This window comes from Xenopus tropicalis, chromosome 7, assembly GCF_000004195.4.
Source record: "Xenopus tropicalis strain Nigerian chromosome 7, UCB_Xtro_10.0, whole genome shotgun sequence".
NCBI lineage: Eukaryota > Metazoa > Chordata > Amphibia > Anura > Pipidae > Xenopus > Xenopus tropicalis.
In genome coordinates this window covers 397,127-416,231 of record NC_030683.2, presented here as the reverse complement: position 1 = coordinate 416,231, position 19,105 = coordinate 397,127, and the positions used below count along the sequence as shown (strand labels likewise).

At 52.8% G+C, this 19,105-nt stretch overlaps 1 gene segment (V, D, J or C); it reads left to right on the top strand.

Moving 5' to 3' along the window:
* The first annotated feature begins 1,357 nt into the window (after positions 1-1,357).
* On the top strand, positions 1,358-17,896 carry LOC116412103. The segment is given in 5 exon segments: positions 2,847-3,547; positions 13,224-13,544; positions 15,132-15,149; positions 15,278-15,384; positions 17,686-17,839. Coding segments are annotated over 5 exon segments (819 nt in total).
* The last annotated feature ends 1,209 nt before the right edge of the window (positions 17,897-19,105 follow it).

Here is a 19,105-nt window from a genome sequence, read left to right as displayed (position 1 = left end):
GCCCTTGTAGGAAGCGCTGGTGCCCTGGATGTGCCACCCTGTGCCCTTGTAGGAAGCGCCGGTGCCCTGGATGTGCCACCCTGTGCCCTTGTAGGAAGCGCCGGTGCCATGGATGTGCCACCCTGTGCCCTTGTAGGAAGCGCTGGTGCCCTGGATGTGCCACCCTGTGCCCTTGTAGGAAGCGCCGGCGCCATGGATGTGCCACCCTGTGCCCTTGTAGGAAGCGCTGGTGCCCTGGATGTGCCACCCTGTGCCCTTGTAGGAAGCGCTGGTGCCCTGGATGTGCCACCCTGTGCCCTTGTAGGAAGCGCTGGTGCCATGGATGTGCCACCCTGTGCCCTTGTAGGAAGCGCTGGTGCCATGGATGTGCCACCCTGTGCCCTTGTAGGAAGCGCCGGTGCCGTGGATGTGCCACCCTGTGCCCTTGTAGGAAGCGCTGGTGCCATGGATGTGCCACCCTGTGCCCTTGTAGGAAGCGCTGGTGCCCTGGATGTGCCACCTTGTGCCCTTGTAGGAAGCGCCGGTGCCGTGGATGTGCCACCCTGTGTCCTTGTAGGAAGCGCCGGTGCCCTGGATGTGCCACCCTGTGCCCTTGTAGGAAGCGCCGGTGCCCTGGATGTGCCACCCTGTGCCCTTGTAGGAAGCGCTGGTGCCATGGATGTGCCACCCTGTGCCCTTGTAGGAAGCGCTGGTGCCATGGATGTGCCACCCTGTGCCCTTGTAGGAAGTGCTGGTGCCCTGGATGTGCCACCCTGTGCCCTTGTAGGAAGCGCTGGTGCCCTGGATGTGCCACCCTGTGCCCTTGTAGGAAGCGCCGGTGCCCTGGATGTGCCACCCTGTGCCCTTGTAGGAAGTGCTGGTGCCCTGGATGTGCCACCCTGTGCCCTTGTAGGAAGTGCTGGTGCCCTGGATGTGCCACCCTGTGCCCTTGTAGGAAGCGCCGGTGCCCTGGATGTGCCACCCTGTGCCCTTTATATATATATTTATTTTATTCACTCCCCAGGGATTTGGGCAGAAGCAAATGATTTGTTTAATCTGAGAGAGAGACTTTGCGCTGTTCCCCACTGAGAGCCAATGGGAGAGGCCCCAGGGCCGGGCTTTCCATCCAACTCCCAGCAGCCCCACCTACAGGTTGAGGGGGGAACAGACGCCGAGTGCGAAGCCTCCCAGTTCTTTTTGTATGAGAGTGTAACGTTGTGGGGACAGGGGGGGCACCGTGGTACAGTCCTATGAGACCCCTTTACAAAAACCCCAGGGGAACGACTCAGAGGGGAAGTGAGTCTGGGGGTGGAGTTAGAGAGGGGGGGCGGGACTAAGAGGATGGGGCCCCACAATACACAGAAAGGAAGAGAGGTGGGTCAGTCCCAGTCTGTAGGGGGGAACTGAGGCTGAGGAGACGGATATAATTCAGGGTTTGGACCTGTTTATTCAACTGGATCAAATTCTGGTGCCGCTGTCACTGAGCTCCGCCCCCCCATATGCCATAGGGCAGAGATGGGCACTGAGAGCTGTTGCATCATGGGACAGGAACCATGTGATGTGCCCAATGTTTGTAGGGTCTGTATGGATCAGTTCCTTGGCCCAGAGGCTCTCGGCTTGAAAGTACTGGTGGCCCCAGGGCCAACTTAGACTGAATGGCTTGTGGCCCTTGGATTCAGGAGAAAAGATCTCAGGTCCCACCCAGAAGCTTTAGGCCAGATCTGCCCCCTACATTGGGTAATCAGTCTCTTTGCCCCCCGGGCTCAGTCTGTAGGGGGCAGTTCTTGCAACAGACTCCCACTCTGTGGAATTACCAAGCTTACTTCGGCCAAGGAACCATCCTCACAGTTCTGGGTAAGTTCTTGGCTCTGGGTCAAGCGGTTCTACAAAGGCAAGAGTGGCCCTCAAGCCCAAGGTTTCTTATAGAGTCTGAGAAAAGTCTGGAGTCCATGTGAGTGTGAGTATGAGTAGTAGGCTGCTAGTGTGAGTATGAGTAGTAGGCTGCTAGTGTGAGTATGAGTAGTAGGCTGCTAGTGTGAGTGTGAGTAGTAGGCTGCTAGTGTGAGTGTGAGTATGAGTAGTAGGCTGCTAGTGTGAGTGTGAGTAGTAGGCTGCTAGTGTGAGTATGAGTAGTAGGCTGCTAGTGTGAGTGATAAAACTTGGGTGCACTTGGCAGAGTTACCACCCAGTGTTGGCATGTTCCTCTGGGCATTACATGTTGGTGGGCAGAGGGGTGAGTGCCACCCTGGGGGGCTGGGGAGAATCAGGATCTCAGGAAACTGTATTGAGGGCAATTCTAACTGTCATGGCTGCACAGAATCTGGGGGTGTAGATACCCCATGGGGCAGGATGAGTGGGGCAGGTTTTCTGAGTGGGGCATTTCTCTGTGACAAACTCAGCAGCTCACTTTGGAGAAGGAACCATTCTCAGTGTTCTGGGTAAGTCCAACGCCATTACCTCCTGTCCAGGTGAGTGGGGTTCTAGGCTTCCGTAGCCAAATCTGGGCCAAACTGGATCTTATGACCCACATAAAGCCATTTAGATGATCAGTTTGGGGCAGTTCTGATGGACCCATGGAAGACTGGACTCACCACGTGGTGATAGTGGAATGGTTTGGGATATTGGGGAACCGTTCATGGTCCAAATCCCTTCAGTGCTCAATGGAGCATTTGTGCAGAGTGTTGCCAGCAGAATCCTGAGCGCAGACCATGTGGGGCACGTGTGTGGGGCACTTTTGCACAAGCCCTGTGCCAGTGTGTACGGGTCAGAACAGACTGTATTTTGGAGATGGCACCGTGGTCACAGTTCTAGGTAAGTCATGGTGGGAGAGGTTCCCTGTGGCACCGGTCCTGCTCTGGGTCTCTGGTTTGTTTGCCTGGTGAGTGTGAGTATGGAGCAATTGCTGGGGGGTCTCTGTATGTTCTGCCACTGCCTGGGGCATCTGTTGTAGCGGGTTGGTGTCTGTGCAATTGAAGCACTGCTGGGTGAGGGGATTGGGTTCAGCCAAGTAGCACTGTGTTTCTGGTGCCGCACAGACGTTTGGTGATGGGACTGTTCTATCTGTGCTGGGTAAGTCTTGGGGGTGACTGGGCAAGTACATGGGGAGGGGTGGCAATTATTTATAAAACCCATTATAGTGATGGGGTTGGTGCCCGGCCCAGAGTGATGGGGTTGGTGCCCGGCTCAGAGTGATGGGGTTGGTGCCCGGCCCAGAGTATGGGGTTGGTGCCTGGCCCAGAGTATGGGGTTGGTGCCCGGCCCAGAGTATGGGGTTGGTGCCCGGCCCAGAGTGATGGGGTTGGTGCCCGGCTCAGAGTATGGGGTTGGTGCCCGGCCCAGAGTGATGGGGTTGGTGCCCGGCTCAGAGTGATGGGGTTGGTGCCCGGCCCAGAGTATGGGGTTGGGTTGGTGCCCGGCCCAGAGTATGGGGTTGGGTTGGTGCCCGGCCCAGAGTACAGGGTGGGGTTGGTGCCCGGCCCAGAGTACGGGGGGATTATGTGCAGACGTGAGTCGGTGTGTTCCTACAACGCTCAGTACTTCGGGGAGGGCACGCTGCTCCATGTGATGGGTAAGTCGGTGCCAATGACTGGATGTGGATTGGGTGCCAGTTTGGGGCAATCAGTTGGTGCAGCCGACAGCCTGAGTGTGAGTGGGTTCATAGTCCATGAGTGAGAGGGACTGATAGTTGAGTATGAGTGGGAAGCCAGTAGTCTGTCAGTGTGGCTGAGTGTGAGTGTGAGTGTGCCTCAGTGAGGATTTAGTACGGCTGAATGCGGCTGTGACTAACGAGAGACAGTATTTTGGAGACGGCACAATCCTGACTGTTCTAGGTAAGAGGCTGAATTTATGTGAGTGTGAGCGAGAGTGAGAGACGGTGTTTGGTGTAAGAGGGGCAGTCAGTGAGTGTGAGTGCTCCTCAGTGAGTGTGAGTGAGGATTTAGCACGGCTCCTTGTGGCTGTGACTGGCAACAGACTGTATTTTGGAGACGGCACAGTCCTGACTGAATTTATATGTGAGTGTGAGTGAGAGACAGTCAGTGTGAGAGAGCCAATAAGTCTATATGTGAGAGAGGGGGCAGTCAGTGAGTGTGAGACAGTGAGTGAGTGTGAGACAGTGAGTGAGTGTGAGTGAGGATTTAGTACGGCTCAGTGTGACTGTGAATGCCGCAACACAGTATTTTGGAGACGGCACAGTCCTGACTGTTCTAGGTAAGAGGCTAAATTTATATGTGAGTGTGAGTGTGAGTGAGAGATGGTGTTTGGTATAAGAGGGGCAGTCAGCGAGTGTGAGTGCTCCTCAGTGAGTGTGAGTGAGGATTTAGCACGGCTCCTTGTGGCTGTGACTGGCAACAGACTGTATTTTGGAGACGGCACAATCCTGACTGTTCTAGGTAAGAGACTGAATTTATATGTGAGTGTGAGTGAGAGACAGTCAGTGTGAGAGAGACAATAAGTCTATATGTGAGAGAGGGGGCAGTCAGTGAGTGTGAGACAGTGAGTGAGTGTGAGACAGTGAGTGAGTGTGAGGATTTAGTACGGCTCAGTGTGACTGTGAATGCCGGAGCACAGTATTTTGGAGACGGCACAATCCTGACTGTTCTGGGTAAGAGACTGAATTTATATGTGAGTGTGAGTGAGACAGTGAGTGAGTGTGAGACAGTGAGTGAGTGTGAAACAGTGAGTGAGTGTGAGACAGTGAGTGAGTGTGAGACAGTGAGTGAGTGTGAGTGAGGATTTAGCACGGCTCCTTGTGGCTGTGAGTGCCGACAGACAGTATTTTGGAGACGGCACAATCCTGACTGTTCTGGGTAAGTGACTGTGACTTTCACCTCTTTAACCAATGAGAATTTGTCACTGTGAGTTTTAGTGTAACACAGGGGCAATCAGTGAGTGTGAGTGAAGGGTGTGAGTGAAGGTAAGTCAGTATGTGTGAGTGAGGGTAAGTCAGTATGTGTAAGTGAGGGTAAGTCAGTATGTGTGAGGGTGTCAGTATGCGTGAGTGTGAGTGAGGGTAAGTCAGTATGTGTGAGTGAGGGTGTCAGTATGTGTGAGTGTGAGTGAGGGTAAGTCAGTATGTGTGAGTGTGAGTGAGGGTAAGTCAGTATGTGTGAGTGAGGGTAAGTCAGTATGTGTGCCCGTACTCTCCATACTATCTATGCCAACCCATGCCCCCTATACTGCCCGTACTCTCCATATAATCTATGCCAACCCATGCCCCCTATACTGCCCGTACTCTCCATATAATCTATGCCAACCCATGCCCCCTATACTGCCCGTACTCTCCATATAATCTATGCCAAGACATGCCCCCTATACTGCCCATACTCTCCATATAATCTATGCCAAGCCATGCCCCCTATACTGCCCGTACTCTCCATATAATCTATGCCAAGCCATGCCCCCTATACTGCCCGTACTCTCCATATAATCTATGCCAAGACATGCCCCCTATACTGCCCGTACTCTCCATATAATCTATGCCAAGCCATGCCCCCTATACTGCCCGTACTCTCCATATAATCTATGCCAACCCATGCCCCCTATACTGCCCGTACTCTCCATATAATCTATGCCAACCCATGCCCCCTATACTGCCCGTACTCTCCATACTATCTATGCCAACCCATGCCCCCTATACTGCCCATACTCTCCATATAATCTATGCCAACCCATGCCCCCTATACTGCCCGTACTCTCCATACTATCTATGCCAACCCATGCCCCCTATACTGCCCATACACTCCATACTATCTATGCCAACCCATGCCCCCTATACTGCCCATACTCTCCATACTATCTATGCCAACCAATGCACCTATACTGCCTATACTCTCCATACTATCTATGCCAACCCATGCGCCCTATACTGCCCATACTCTCCATATTATCTATGCCAACCAATGCCCCCTATACTGCCCGTACTCTCCATACTATCTATGCCAACCCATGCCCCCTATACTCCCATACACTCCATACTATCTATGCCAACCCATGCCTCCTATACTGCCCGTACTCTCCATATAATCTATGCCAAGCCATGCCCCCTATACTGCCCGTACTCTCCATATAATCTATGCCAAGACATGCCCCCTATACTGCCCGTACTCTCCATATAATCTATGCCAACCCATGCCCCCTATACTGCCCATACTCTCCATATAATCTATGCCAACCCATGCCCCCTATACTGCCCGTACTCTCCATACTATCTATGCCAACCCATGCACCCTATACTGCCCATACTCTCCATATTATCTATGCCAACCCATGCCCCCTATACTGCCCATACTCTCCATACTATCTATGCCAACCCATGCCCCCTATACTGCCCATACTCTCCATATAATCTATGCCAACCCATGCCCCCTATACTGCCCGTACTCTCCATACTATCTATGCCAACCCATGCCCCCTATACTGCCTATACTCTCCATACTATCTATGCCAACCCATGCGCCCTATACTGCCCATACTCTCCATATAATCTATGCCAACCCATGCCCCCTATACTGCCCATACTCTCCATATTATCTATGCCAACCCATGCCCCCTATACTGCCCGTACTCTCCATACTATCTATGCCAACCCATGCCCCCTATACTCCCATACACTCCATACTATCTATGCCAACCCATGCCCCTATACTGCCCATACTCTCCATATAATCTATGCCAAGCCATGCCCCCTATACTGTCCGTACTCTCCATATAATCTATGCCAAGCCATGCCCCCTATTCTGCCCATACTCTCCATATTATCTATGCCAACCCATGCCCCCTATACTGCCCGTACTTTCCATATAATCTATGCCAAGCCATGCCCCCTATACTGCCCGTACTCCCCATATTATCTATGCCAACCCATGCCCCCTATACTGCCCGTACTCTCCATATAATCTATGCCAACCCATGCCCCCTATACTGCCCATACTCTCCATATAATCTATGCCAACCCATGCCCCCTATACTGCCCGTACTCTCCATACTATCTATGCCAACCCATGCCCCCTATACTGCCTATACTCTCCATACTATCTATGCCAACCCATGCGCCCTATACTGCCCATACTCTCCATATAATCTATGCCAACCCATGCCCCCTATACTGCCCATACTCTCCATATTATCTATGCCAACCCATGCCCCCTATACTGCCCGTACTCTCCATACTATCTATGCCAACCCATGCCCCCTATACTCCCATACACTCCATACTATCTATGCCAACCCATGCCCCCTATACTGCCCATACTCTCCATATAATCTATGCCAAGCCATGCCCCCTATACTGCCCATACTCTCCATATAATCTATGCCAACCCATGCCCCCTATACTGCCCATACTCTCCATATAATCTATGCCAACCCATGCCCCCTATACTGCCCATACTCTCCATGTAATCTATGCCAACGCATGCCCCCTATACTGCCCATACTCTCCATATAATCTATGCCAACCCATGCCCCCTATACTGCCCGTACTCTCCATTGAATCTATGCCAACCCATGCCCCCTATACTGCCCATACTCTCCATACTATCTATGCCAACCCATGCCCCTATACTGCCCGTACTCTCCATATAATCTATGCCAAGCCATGCCCCCTATTCTGCCCATACTCTCCATATTATCTATGCCAACCCATGCCCCCTATACTGCCCGTACTCTCCATATAATCTATGCCAAGCCATGCCCCCTATTCTGCCCATACTCTCCATATTATCTATGCCAACCCATGCCCCCTATACTGCCCGTACTCTCCATATAATCTATGCCAAGCCATGCCCCCTATTCTGCCCATACTCTCCATATTATCTATGCCAACCCATGCCCCCTATACTGCCTGTACTCTCCATATAATCTATGCCAAGCCATGCCCCCTATACTGCCCGTACTCCCCATATTATCTATGCCAACCCATGCCCTCTATACTGCCCGTACTCTCCATACTATCTATGCCAACCCATGCCCCCTATACTGCCCATACTCTCCATACTATCTATGCCAACCCATGCCCCTATACTGCCCATACTCTCCATACTATCTATGCCAACCCATGCCCCCTATACTGCCCATACTCTCCATACTATCTATGCCAAGCCATGCCCCCTATACTGCCCATACTCTCCATACTATCTATGCCAAGCCATGCCCCCTATACTGCCCATACTCTCCATACTATCTATGCCAACCCATGCCCCCTATACTGCCCATACTGTCCATACATCTATGCCAAGCCATGCCACCCATATAACATTACAATGCCAGGCTTCTAGCGGTGCCAGTTCCTGCCCTGTGAGAGTTGGCAGGAGGGGAGGCTTGGGGTATGGCCCCCTGAGATGCCAGTAGCAGATGGTATTAATGCCAAGTACCCGTATAACACACCCTGGGGGGGGCTTTTTGTGCTGCAATGTAACAATGTGGGGCTGGGGCAGCACCATGATACATATCAGTGCCAGCTCTTTACATGAAACTGGGGCAGCCCGTGTGGCACCATATGAATGATTTACCCTGGCAGCGCCCGCCCTGTGCCCTGTATCCTGGGGGGCATTGCTATAGGTACCCCAGGGCAGGTAGCATATGGACTTTAGTGCCCAGTCTGGGGGAGGAGCCCAGGTCCCGGGGCCGGGGGGTATCTCCCCATAGATAGAGTTGAGTGGGGGGGTTTTGGGCTGGGGGTGCATCTCTGTGCAAACACTGCCGCTTACTTTGGGGAAGGGACCATCCTCTCTGTACTGGGTAAGTCTGGCGGTGGGGCAGGGGCAACTGGGGGAGAGTGGGGGGGTATCCTCTCTGTACTGGGTAAGTCTGGCGGTGGGGCAGGGGCAACTGGGGGAGAGTGGGGGGGTATCCTCTCTGTACTGGGTAAGTCTGGCGGTGGGGCAGGGGCAACTGGGGGAGAGTGGGGGGGTATCCTCTCTGTACTGGGTAAGTCTGGCAGTGGGGCAGGGGCAACTGGGGGAGAGTGGGGGGGCATCCCCTCTGTACTGGGTAAGTCTGGCAGTGGGGCAGGGGCAACTGGGGGAGAGTGGGGGGTATCCTCTCTGTACTGGGTAAGTCTGGCGGTGGGGCAGGGGCAACTGGGGGAGAGTGGGGGGGTATCCTCTCTGTACTGGGTAAGTCTGGCGGTGGGGCAGGGGCAACTGGGGGAGAGTGGGGGGGTATCCTCTCTGTACTGGGTAAGTCTGGCGGTGGGGCAGGGGGCAACTGGGGGAGAGTGGGGGGGTATCCTCTCTGTACTGGGTAAGTCTGGCAGTGGGGCAGGGGCAACTGGGGGAGAGTGGGGGGGTATCCTCTCTGTACTGGGTAAGTCTGGCAGTGGGGCAGGGGCAACTGGGGGAGAGTGGGGGGGGTATCCTCTCTGTACTGGGTAAGTCTGGCAGCGGGGCAGGGGCAACTGGGGGAGAGTGGGGGGGTATCCTCTCTGTACTGGGTAAGTCTGGCAGTGGGGCAGGGGCAACTGGGGGAGAGTGGGGGGGCATCCTCTCTGTACTGGGTAAGTCTGGCAGTGGGGCAGGGGCAACTGGGGGAGAGTGGGGGGGGTATCCTCTCTGTACTGGGTAAGTCTGGCAGTGGGGCAGGGGCAACTGGGGGAGAGTGGGGGGGCATCCTCTCTGTACTGGGTAAGTCTGGCAGTGGGGCAGGGGCAACTGGGGGAGAGTGGGGGGGGGTATCCCCTCTGTACTGGGTAAGTCTGGCAGTGGGGCAGGGGCAACTGGGGGAGAGTGGGGGGGGTATCCTCTCTGTACTGGGTAAGTCTGGCAGCGGGGCAGGGGCAACTGGGGGAGAGTGGGGGGGCATCCTCTCTGTACTGGGTAAGTCTGGCGGTGGGGCAGGGGCAACTGGGGGAGAGTGGGGGGGTATCCTCTCTGTACTGGGTAAGTCTGGCAGCGGGGCAGGGGCAACTGGGGGAGAGTGGGGGGGCATCCTCTCTGTACTGGGTAAGTCTGGCAGCGGGGCAGGGGCAACTGGGGGAGAGTGGGGGGGCATCCTCTCTGTACTGGGTAAGTCTGGCAGCGGGGCAGGGGCAACTGGGGGAGAGTGGGGGGGTATCCTCTCTGTACTGGGTAAGTCTGGCAGCGGGGCAGGGCAACTGGGGGAGAGTGGGGGGGCATCCTCTCTGTACTGGGTAAGTCTGGCAGCGGGGCAGGGGCAACTGGGGGAGAGTGGGGGGGTATCCTCTCTGTACTGGTTGAGTCTGGCAGTGGGGCAGGGGCAACTGGGGGAGAGTGGGGGGGTATCCTCTCTGTACTGGGTAAGTCTGGCAGTGGGGCAGGGGCAACTGGGGGAGAGTGGGGGGGGTATCCTCTCTGTACTGGGTAAGTCTGGCGGTGGGGCAGGGGCAACTGGGGGAGAGTGGGGGGGGGGTATCCTCTCTGTACTGGGTGAGTCTGGCAGTGGGGCAGGGGCAACTGGGGGAGAGTGGGGGGGGGTATCCTCTCTGTACTGGGTGAGTCTGGCAGTGGGGCAGGGGCGACTGGGGGAGAGTGGGGGGGTATCCTCTCTGTACTGGGTGAGTCTGGCAGTGGGGCAGGGGCAACTGGGGGAGAGTGGGGGGGGTATCCTCTCTGTACTGGGTAAGTCTGGCGGTGGGGCAGGGGCAACTGGGGGAGAGTGGGGGGGGGGTATCCTCTCTGTACTGGGTGAGTCTGGCAGTGGGGCAGGGGCAACTGGGGGAGAGTGGGGGGGGTATCCTCTCTGTACTGGGTGAGTCTGGCAGTGGGGCAGGGGCAACTGGGGGAGAGTGGGGGGGGGTATCCTCTCTGTACTGGGTAAGTCTGGCAGTGGGGCAGGGGCAACTGGGGGAGAGTGGGGGGGGTATTTATGCACCAGTGTGGGGCTGTGACTGCCGGCAGCAAGGTTACATTTGGGGAAGGGACCCCCCTCCATGTACTGGGTGAGTCTGGTTCTGTTGGATCCCTTCCCGAGTGCTGTGAGTGGGAGATCCAGTTGCATCGGATTGATTTGCTGATAATGTGGGTGCTGATTGGGGTGCTGATTGGGGTGCTGATTGGAGGTGCAGATTGGGGGTGCTGATTGGGCAGGCCCATTGCCAGGGGCAGTAGGTTTGGGTCGGCCCAGAGGTTTTGGTGCTGCCGGCTGCCGCTGTGAGTGACAGAGCTCAGTACTTCGGGGAGGGCACTTGGCTGGCAATTTTGGGTGAGTTGCTTCTCTCTTCCCCTGAATTACCCCCCCCGATTATAATTTCCCTCTATTTAATGAACCCCCCTCCCCCCATCGGAAGAACCTGAAGGGACTTGCACCTTAATGTGACATATTGTTACCCCCAGGGGGTTATTATCTACAGTAACATATTCCCATGGGGGTTATTATCTGTGAGTAACATACTCCCATGGGGGTTATTATCTACAGTAACATATTCCCCTGGGGGGGTTATTATCTACAGTAATATATTCCAATGGGGGTTATTATCTGTGTGTAACATACTCTCATGGGGGGGTTATTATCTACAGTAACATTCCCCTGGGGGGGTTATTATCTACAGTAACATATTCCCATGGGGGTTATTATCTGTGTGTAACATACTCTCATGGGGGGGTTATTATCTACAGTAACATATTCCCATGGGGGTTATTATCAGTGTGTAACATACTCTCATGGGGGGGTTATTATCTACAGTAACATATTCCCATGGGGGGGTTATTATCTACAGTAACATTCCCCTGGGGGGGTTATTATCTACAGTAACATATTCCCATGGGGGTTATTATCTGTGTGTAACATACTCTCATGGGGGGTTATTATCTACAGTAACATATTCCCATGGGGGTTATTATCTGTGTGTAACATACTCCCATGGGGGGGTTATTATCTACAGTAACATATTTCCATGGGGGGGGTTATTATCTACAGTAACATATTCCCCTGGGGGTTATTATCTGTGTGTAACATACTCCCATGGGGGGGTTATTATCTACAGTAACATATTCCCATGGGGGGGTTATTATCTACAGTAACATATTCCCATGGGGGTTATTATCTGTGTGTAACATACTCTCATGGGGGGGTTATTATCTACAGTAACATTCCCCTGGGGGGGTTATTATCTACAGTAACATATTCCCCTGGGGGTTATTATCTGTGTGTAACATATTCCCATGGGGGGGTTATTATCTACAGTAACATATTCCCCCAGGGGGTTATTATCTACAGTAACATATTCCCATGGGGGTTATTATCTGTGTGTAACATACTCTCATGGGGGGGTTATTATCTACAGTAACATTCCCCTGGGGGGGTTATTATCTACAGTAACATATTCCCATGGGGGTTATTATCTGTGTGTAACATACTCTCATGGGGGGGTTATTATCTACAGTAACATTCCCCTGGGGGGGTTATTATCTACAGTAACATATTCCCATGGGGGTTATTATCTGTGTGTAACATACTCCCATGGGGGGGTTATTATCTACAGTAACATATTCCCATGGGGGGGTTATTATCTACAGTAACATATTCCCCTGGGGGTTATTATCTGTGTGTAACATACTCTCATGGGGGGGGGGGGGGGTTATTATCTCCAGTAACATATTCCCCTGGGGGTTATTATCTGTGTGTAACATACTCTCATGGGGGGTTATTATCTCCAGTAACATATTCCCCTGGGGGTTATTTACTGTGCATGACAAATTTTATAGATTATCTATCTGTTTGACTGTCTGTCTGTCTATCTATCTATCTATCTGTCTGTCTGTCTGTCTGTCTGTCTGTCTGTCTGTCTGTCTGTCTGTCTATCTATCTATCTATCTATCTATCTATCTACTGTATCTATCTGTCTATCTATCTATCTATCTATCTATCTATCTATCTATCATCTATCTATCTATCTATCATCTATCTATCTATCATCTATCTATCTATCATCTATCTATCTATCTATCTATCTATCTATCTGTCTGTTTATTCCGCCCAAGTGTGACCGGGCCAATGGCTTTTGCCTGTCTGTCTGTCTGTCTGTCTGTCTGTCTGTCTGTCTGTCTGTCTATCTATCTATCTATCTGTCTGTCTGTCTGTCTGTCTGTCTGTCTGTCTGTCTGTCTGTCTGTCTACCTATCTATCTATCTATCTATCTATCTGTGTATCTATCTATCTATCTATCTATCTATCTATCTATCTATCATCTATCTTTGTATCTATCTACCTATCTATCTATCTATCTATCTATCTATCTGTTTATTCCGCCCAAGTGTGACTGGGCCAATGGCTTTTGCCTTTTCTAGAAAAAGGCCAGGAGCGGCTGGAGCCCAAAGTGTCGATCTTCCGGCCGGACCCCCAGGAGCTGTCGGCCCATGGCTACCTGTCCCTGGTGTGCGTGGCCAGTGGCTTCTTCCCAGAACACGTGGAGCTGAGTTGGTTGGTGAATGGGAACCCGCGGGAGGGGAGCCGGGGCAAAGCCTGGAGAGTGGGGGAGACCTACTCAATGAGTAGCCGCCTCAGCCTCACCAAGGAGCAGTATTACAATACGGAGAACTCGTTCCAATGTTCCGCCGGGTTCCGAGGGGAAAGCAAAGTGGCGACCGACTCCGTCAGCGGAGAGAAAGGTAAGGAGACTGGGGTTAGGCTGGGGCCCTCCGGCTGTGACCCCAATATTAGACATTGAAAAATAAATGGGAATTGGGGACCCCAGGGCAGGGGGGAATGGGGGGCAATAGGTTGGGGGGCTGAAGTTAATACCATTGGCCAATAGTAATTCCTGCCTATAATCATTCGCATAAATGGGCGTATTGTACCCAGAGCCCAACCAACCAATCACAGCACTAACCAACCAATCACAGCCCAACCAACCTATCACAGCCCTAACCAACCTATCACAGCCCAACCAACCTATCACAGCCCTAACCAACCTATCACAGCCCTAACCAACCTATCACAGCCCTAACCAACCTATCACAGCCCAACCAACCTATCACAGCCCTAACCAACCTATTACAGCACTAACCAACCAATCACAGCCCTAACCAACCAATCACAGCCCTAACCAACCTATCACAGCCCAACCAACCTATCACAGCCCTAACCAACCTATCACAGCCCAACCAACCTATCACAGCCCTAACCAACCAATCACAGCCCTAACCAACCAACCACAGCACTAACCAACCAACCACAGCACTAACCAACCAATCACAGCACTAACCAACCAATCACAGCCCTAACCAACCAATCACAGCCCTAACCAACCAATCACAGCCCTAACCAACCAATCACAGCCCTAACCAAACTATCACAGCCCTAACCAACCTATCACAGCCCTAACCAACCTATCACAGCCCTAACCAACCAATCACAGCCCTAACCAACCAATCAAAGCACTAACCAACAGGGCCGGATTTCTCTTTGGTGCGCCCCGAGGCCGCCCCTGTGGGAGTCCCCCATGCGCATGCGCGAACGCGTACCCCAGTGCGCATGCGCAAACACGCCCCCGGTGCGCATGCGCAAGCGCGCCCCCATTGCGCATGCGCAAAGGGCCAGCTCCCCATTGCGCATGCGCAAAGCGCCAGCGCATGCGCGAACGCTCTTTTTAACTCCCATACGGAGCAGTGGGGAGAGGTCCTGACTGCTCCGTATGGGAGCAAAATTAAAAAATGTTCTTGCGGCGGGGCGGCATGCCGCCCCTAAACTTCTGCCGCCCTAGGCCCGGGCCTTTGTGGCCTCTCCACAAATCCGGGCCTGCTAACCAAACTATCACAGCCCTAACCAACCTATCACAGCCCTAACCAACCTATCACAGCCCTAACCAACCTATCACAGCCCTAACCAACCTATCACAGCCCTAACCAACCTATCACAGCCCTAACCAACCTATCACAGCCCTAACCAACCTATCACAGCCCTAACCAACCTATCACAGCCATAACCAACCTATCACAGCCCTAACCAACCTATCACAGCCCTAACCAACCAATCACAGCCCTAACCAACCAATCACAGCCCTAACCAACCAATCACAGCACTAACCAACCAATCACAGCACTAACCAACCAATCACAGCCCTAACCAACCAATCACAGCACTAACCAACCAATCACAGCACTAACCAACCAATCACAGCACTAACCAACCTATCACAGCCCTAACCAACCAATCACAGCACTAACCAATCCTTCTTTGTCTCTGTCTTTTCACAGATTGCGGAGTTTCCCCCGGTGAGTGTGAAATTACCCAGCAGGCACCATGGTACAGAGATAGGGCCCCGGGCCCCTGGGATCCCTTATTGTTAGAATGTTGCCCCACCCGGGGCAGTTGCCTCTCACACCTGCCCTGTCTCTTCCAGATGAGTTGAAGCGGTTGGTGAATAACGGGGTTCTCTCCTATATCCTCATCCTGTGCAAGAGCGCCCTCTATGGGCTCATCGTCACCGCTGTCATCTGGCGGAAAAAGGTGAGATTGCCCTGCCCCCCAAAACTGCCCCAGCCCTTACATCCCAGCCCCCCAAAACTGCCCCAGCCCTTACATCCCAGCCCCCCCAAAACTGCCCCAGCCCTTACATCCCAGCCCCTCAAAACTGCCCCATTCCTTACCATTCCAGCCCCCCAAACTGCCCCATTCCTTACCATTCCAGCCCCAGAAATAACTACCCCATTCCTTACATCCCAGCCCCCCAAAACTGCCCCATTCCTTACCATTCCAGCCCCCCAAAACTGCCCCATTCCTTACCATTCCAGCTCCCCAAAACTGCCCCATTCCTTCCCATTCCAGCCCCAGAAATAACTACCCCATTCCTTACATCCCAGCCCCCTAAAACTGCCCCATTCCTTACCATTCCAGCCCCCCAAACTGCCCCATTCCTTACCATTCCAGCCCCAGAAATAACTACCCCATTCCTTACATCCCAGCCCCCCAAAACTGCCCCATTCCTTACCATTCCAGCCCCCCAAAACTGCCCCATTCCTTACCATTCCAGCCCCCCAAAACTGCCCCATTCCTTACCATTCCAGCCCCCCAAAACTGCCCCATTCCTTACCATTCCAGCCCCCCAAAACTGCCTCATTCCTTACCATTCCTTCCCCCCAAAACTACCCCATTCCTTACCATTCCAGCACCCCAAAACTACCCCATTCATTACCATTCCAGCACCCCAAAACTACCCCATTCCTTACCATTCCAGCCCCAGAAATAACTACCCCATTCCTTACCATTCCAGCCCCCCAAACTACCCCATTCCTTACCATTCCAGCACCCCAAAACTACCCCATTCCTTACCATTCTATCCCCAGAAATAACTACCCCATTCCTTACCATTCCAGCCCCCCAAAACTACCCCATTCCTTACCATTCCAGCACCCCAAAACTACCCCATTCCTTACCATTCTATCCCCAGAAATAACTACCCCATTCCTTACCATTCCAGCCCCCCAAAACTACCCCATTCCTTACCATTCCAGCCCCCCAAAATTACTCCATTCCTTACCATTCCAGCCCCCCAAAACTGCCCCATTCCTTACCATTCCAGCCCCCCAAAATTGCCCCATTCCTTACCATTCCAGCCCCCCAAAACTACCCCATTCCTTACCATTCCAGCCCCCCAAAACTGCCCCATTCCTTACCATTCCAGCCCCCCAAAATTGCCCCATTCCTTACAATCCCAGCCCCCCAAACTACCCCATTCCTTACAATCCCAGCCCCCCAAACTGCCCCATTCCTTACAATCCCAGCCCCCCAAACTGCCCCATTCCTTACAATCCCAGCCCCAGAAATAACTACCCCATAACTAACCAAATACTGTAAAAAATCACCACTGTGTCCGTCACAACAGAAAACTGACTGACATTCCCAGAATTCCCCTTTCTACTCACCTCTATGTGCTTCCTCCATTCACTCCCTCACTCACTCACTCACTCACATACTCACTCCCTCACTCACATACTCACTCCCTCACTCACTCACATACTCACTCCCTCACTCACATACTCACTCCCTCACTCCCTCACTCAATCATTTACTTACTCATTTACTTACTCACTCACTCATTCACTCACTCATTCACTCACTCATTCACTCACTCACTCACTCATTTACTTACTCATTTACTTACTCACTCATTCACATACTCACTCACTCACTTACTCACTCACTCACTCATTCACTCATTCACTCACTCATTCACTCACTCACTCACTCACTCATTCACTCACTCATTCACATACTCACTCATTCACTCACTCACATACTCACTCATTCACTCACTCATTTACTTACTCACTCATTCAAATACTCACTAATTCACTCAATCATGTACTCACTCACTCACATACTCACTCACTCACATACTCACTCACATACTCACTCACTCACATACTCACTCACTCACATACTCACTCATTCAAATACTCACTCATTCATTCACTCACTCATTCACATACTCACTCATTTACTTACTCATTTACTTACTCAATCACTCACTCATTCACTCACTCATTTACTCACTCACTCATTTACTTACTCACTCATTCACATACTCACTCATTCACATACTCACTCATCCACTCACTCACTCACTCACATACTCACTCACACACATACTCACTCACTCACAGACTCACTCACTCACATACTCACATACTCACTCACTCACATACTCACTCACTCACATACTCACTCATTCAAATACTCACTCATTCACTCACTCATTCACATACTCACTCACTCACATACTCATTCACTCGCTCTATTTCCCATCAGGCAAGTGCAAGCTCCTATTAGAAGGTGCAGGAGAGACAGAGATTTGGCTTCCTGCGAGAGATGTGACCGCCCAGCAAGTGACCAGAGAGAGTTTGGCCCCAGGATGGGGGAACAGAGGGGCCCCAGGGTGGGGGGATCATGGGGGGCCCCAGGATGGGGGAACAGAGGGGCCCCAGGGTGGGGGGATCATGGGGGGCCCCAGGATGGGGGAACAGAGGGGCCCCAGGGTGGGGGGATCATGGGGGGCCCCAGGGTGGGGGAACAGAGGGGCCCCAGGGTGGGGGGATCATGGGGGGCCCCAGGGTGGGGGAACAGAGGGGCCCCAGGGTGGGGGGATCATGGGGGGCCCCAGGGTGGGGGAACAGAGGGGCCCCAGGATGGGGGAACAGAGGGGCCCCAGGGTGGGGGAACAGAGGGGCCCCAGGGTGGGGGGATCATGGGGGGCCCCAGGGTGGGGGAACAGAGGGGCCCCAGGGTGGGGGGATCATGGGGGGCCCCAGGGTGGGGGGATCATGGGGGGCTGCCACTTGCACTGTTTATTCCTGTTGTGTCTGTACTCATTATATCCTGCTTAATAAAAACACATTTACCTGAAGGAATTCTGTGTCCGTCTGTCAGTGCTTGGTGCTCCGCCCCCATTGCCTTACAGGGGGCCTATTGAGTGTAGCAGTGGGTGTGGCTACAGCATATGGCTCCATCTCCAATGGGTTTGTCAGTTTGTGAATTTACTTTAGGGATAAGTATAAAGTTGTGCCCAGTACATATCATCAGAGTAAGGGTAAGTGTGAGGGTTAGAGTTAGAGTTAGAGTAAGTGTGAGAGTTAGAGTTAGGGTGAGGTAGAGGGTTAGAGTTAGGGTTAGGGTTAGAGTTAGGGTACGGCTGAAGGTTAGAGTTAGGGTTAGGGTTAGAGTTAGGGTGAGGTAGAGGGTTAGGGATAGGGTTAGGGTTAGGAATGTCTCCTGGAAATTAACCCTTACCCTAGTGGGATGTCTCCTGGAAACTAACCGTTACCCTAGTGGGATGTCTCCTGGAAACTAACCGTTACCCTAGTGGGATGTCTCCTGGAAACTAACCGTTACCCTAGTGGGATGTCTCCTGGAAACTAACCCTTACCCTAGTGGGATGTCTCCTGGAAACTAACCGTTACCCTAGTGGGATGTCTCCTGGAAACTAACCCTTACCCTAGTGGGAGGTCTCCTGGAAACTAACCCTTACCCTAGTGGGATGTCTCCTGGAAACTAACCCTTACCCTAGTGGGATGTCTCCTGGAAACTAACCCTTACCCTAGTGGGATGTCTCCTGGAAACTAACCCTTACCCTAGTGGGAGGTCTCCTGGAAACTAACCCTTACCCTAGTGGGAGGTCTCCTGGAAATTAACCCTTACCCTAGTGGGATGTCTCCTGGAAACTAACCCTTAC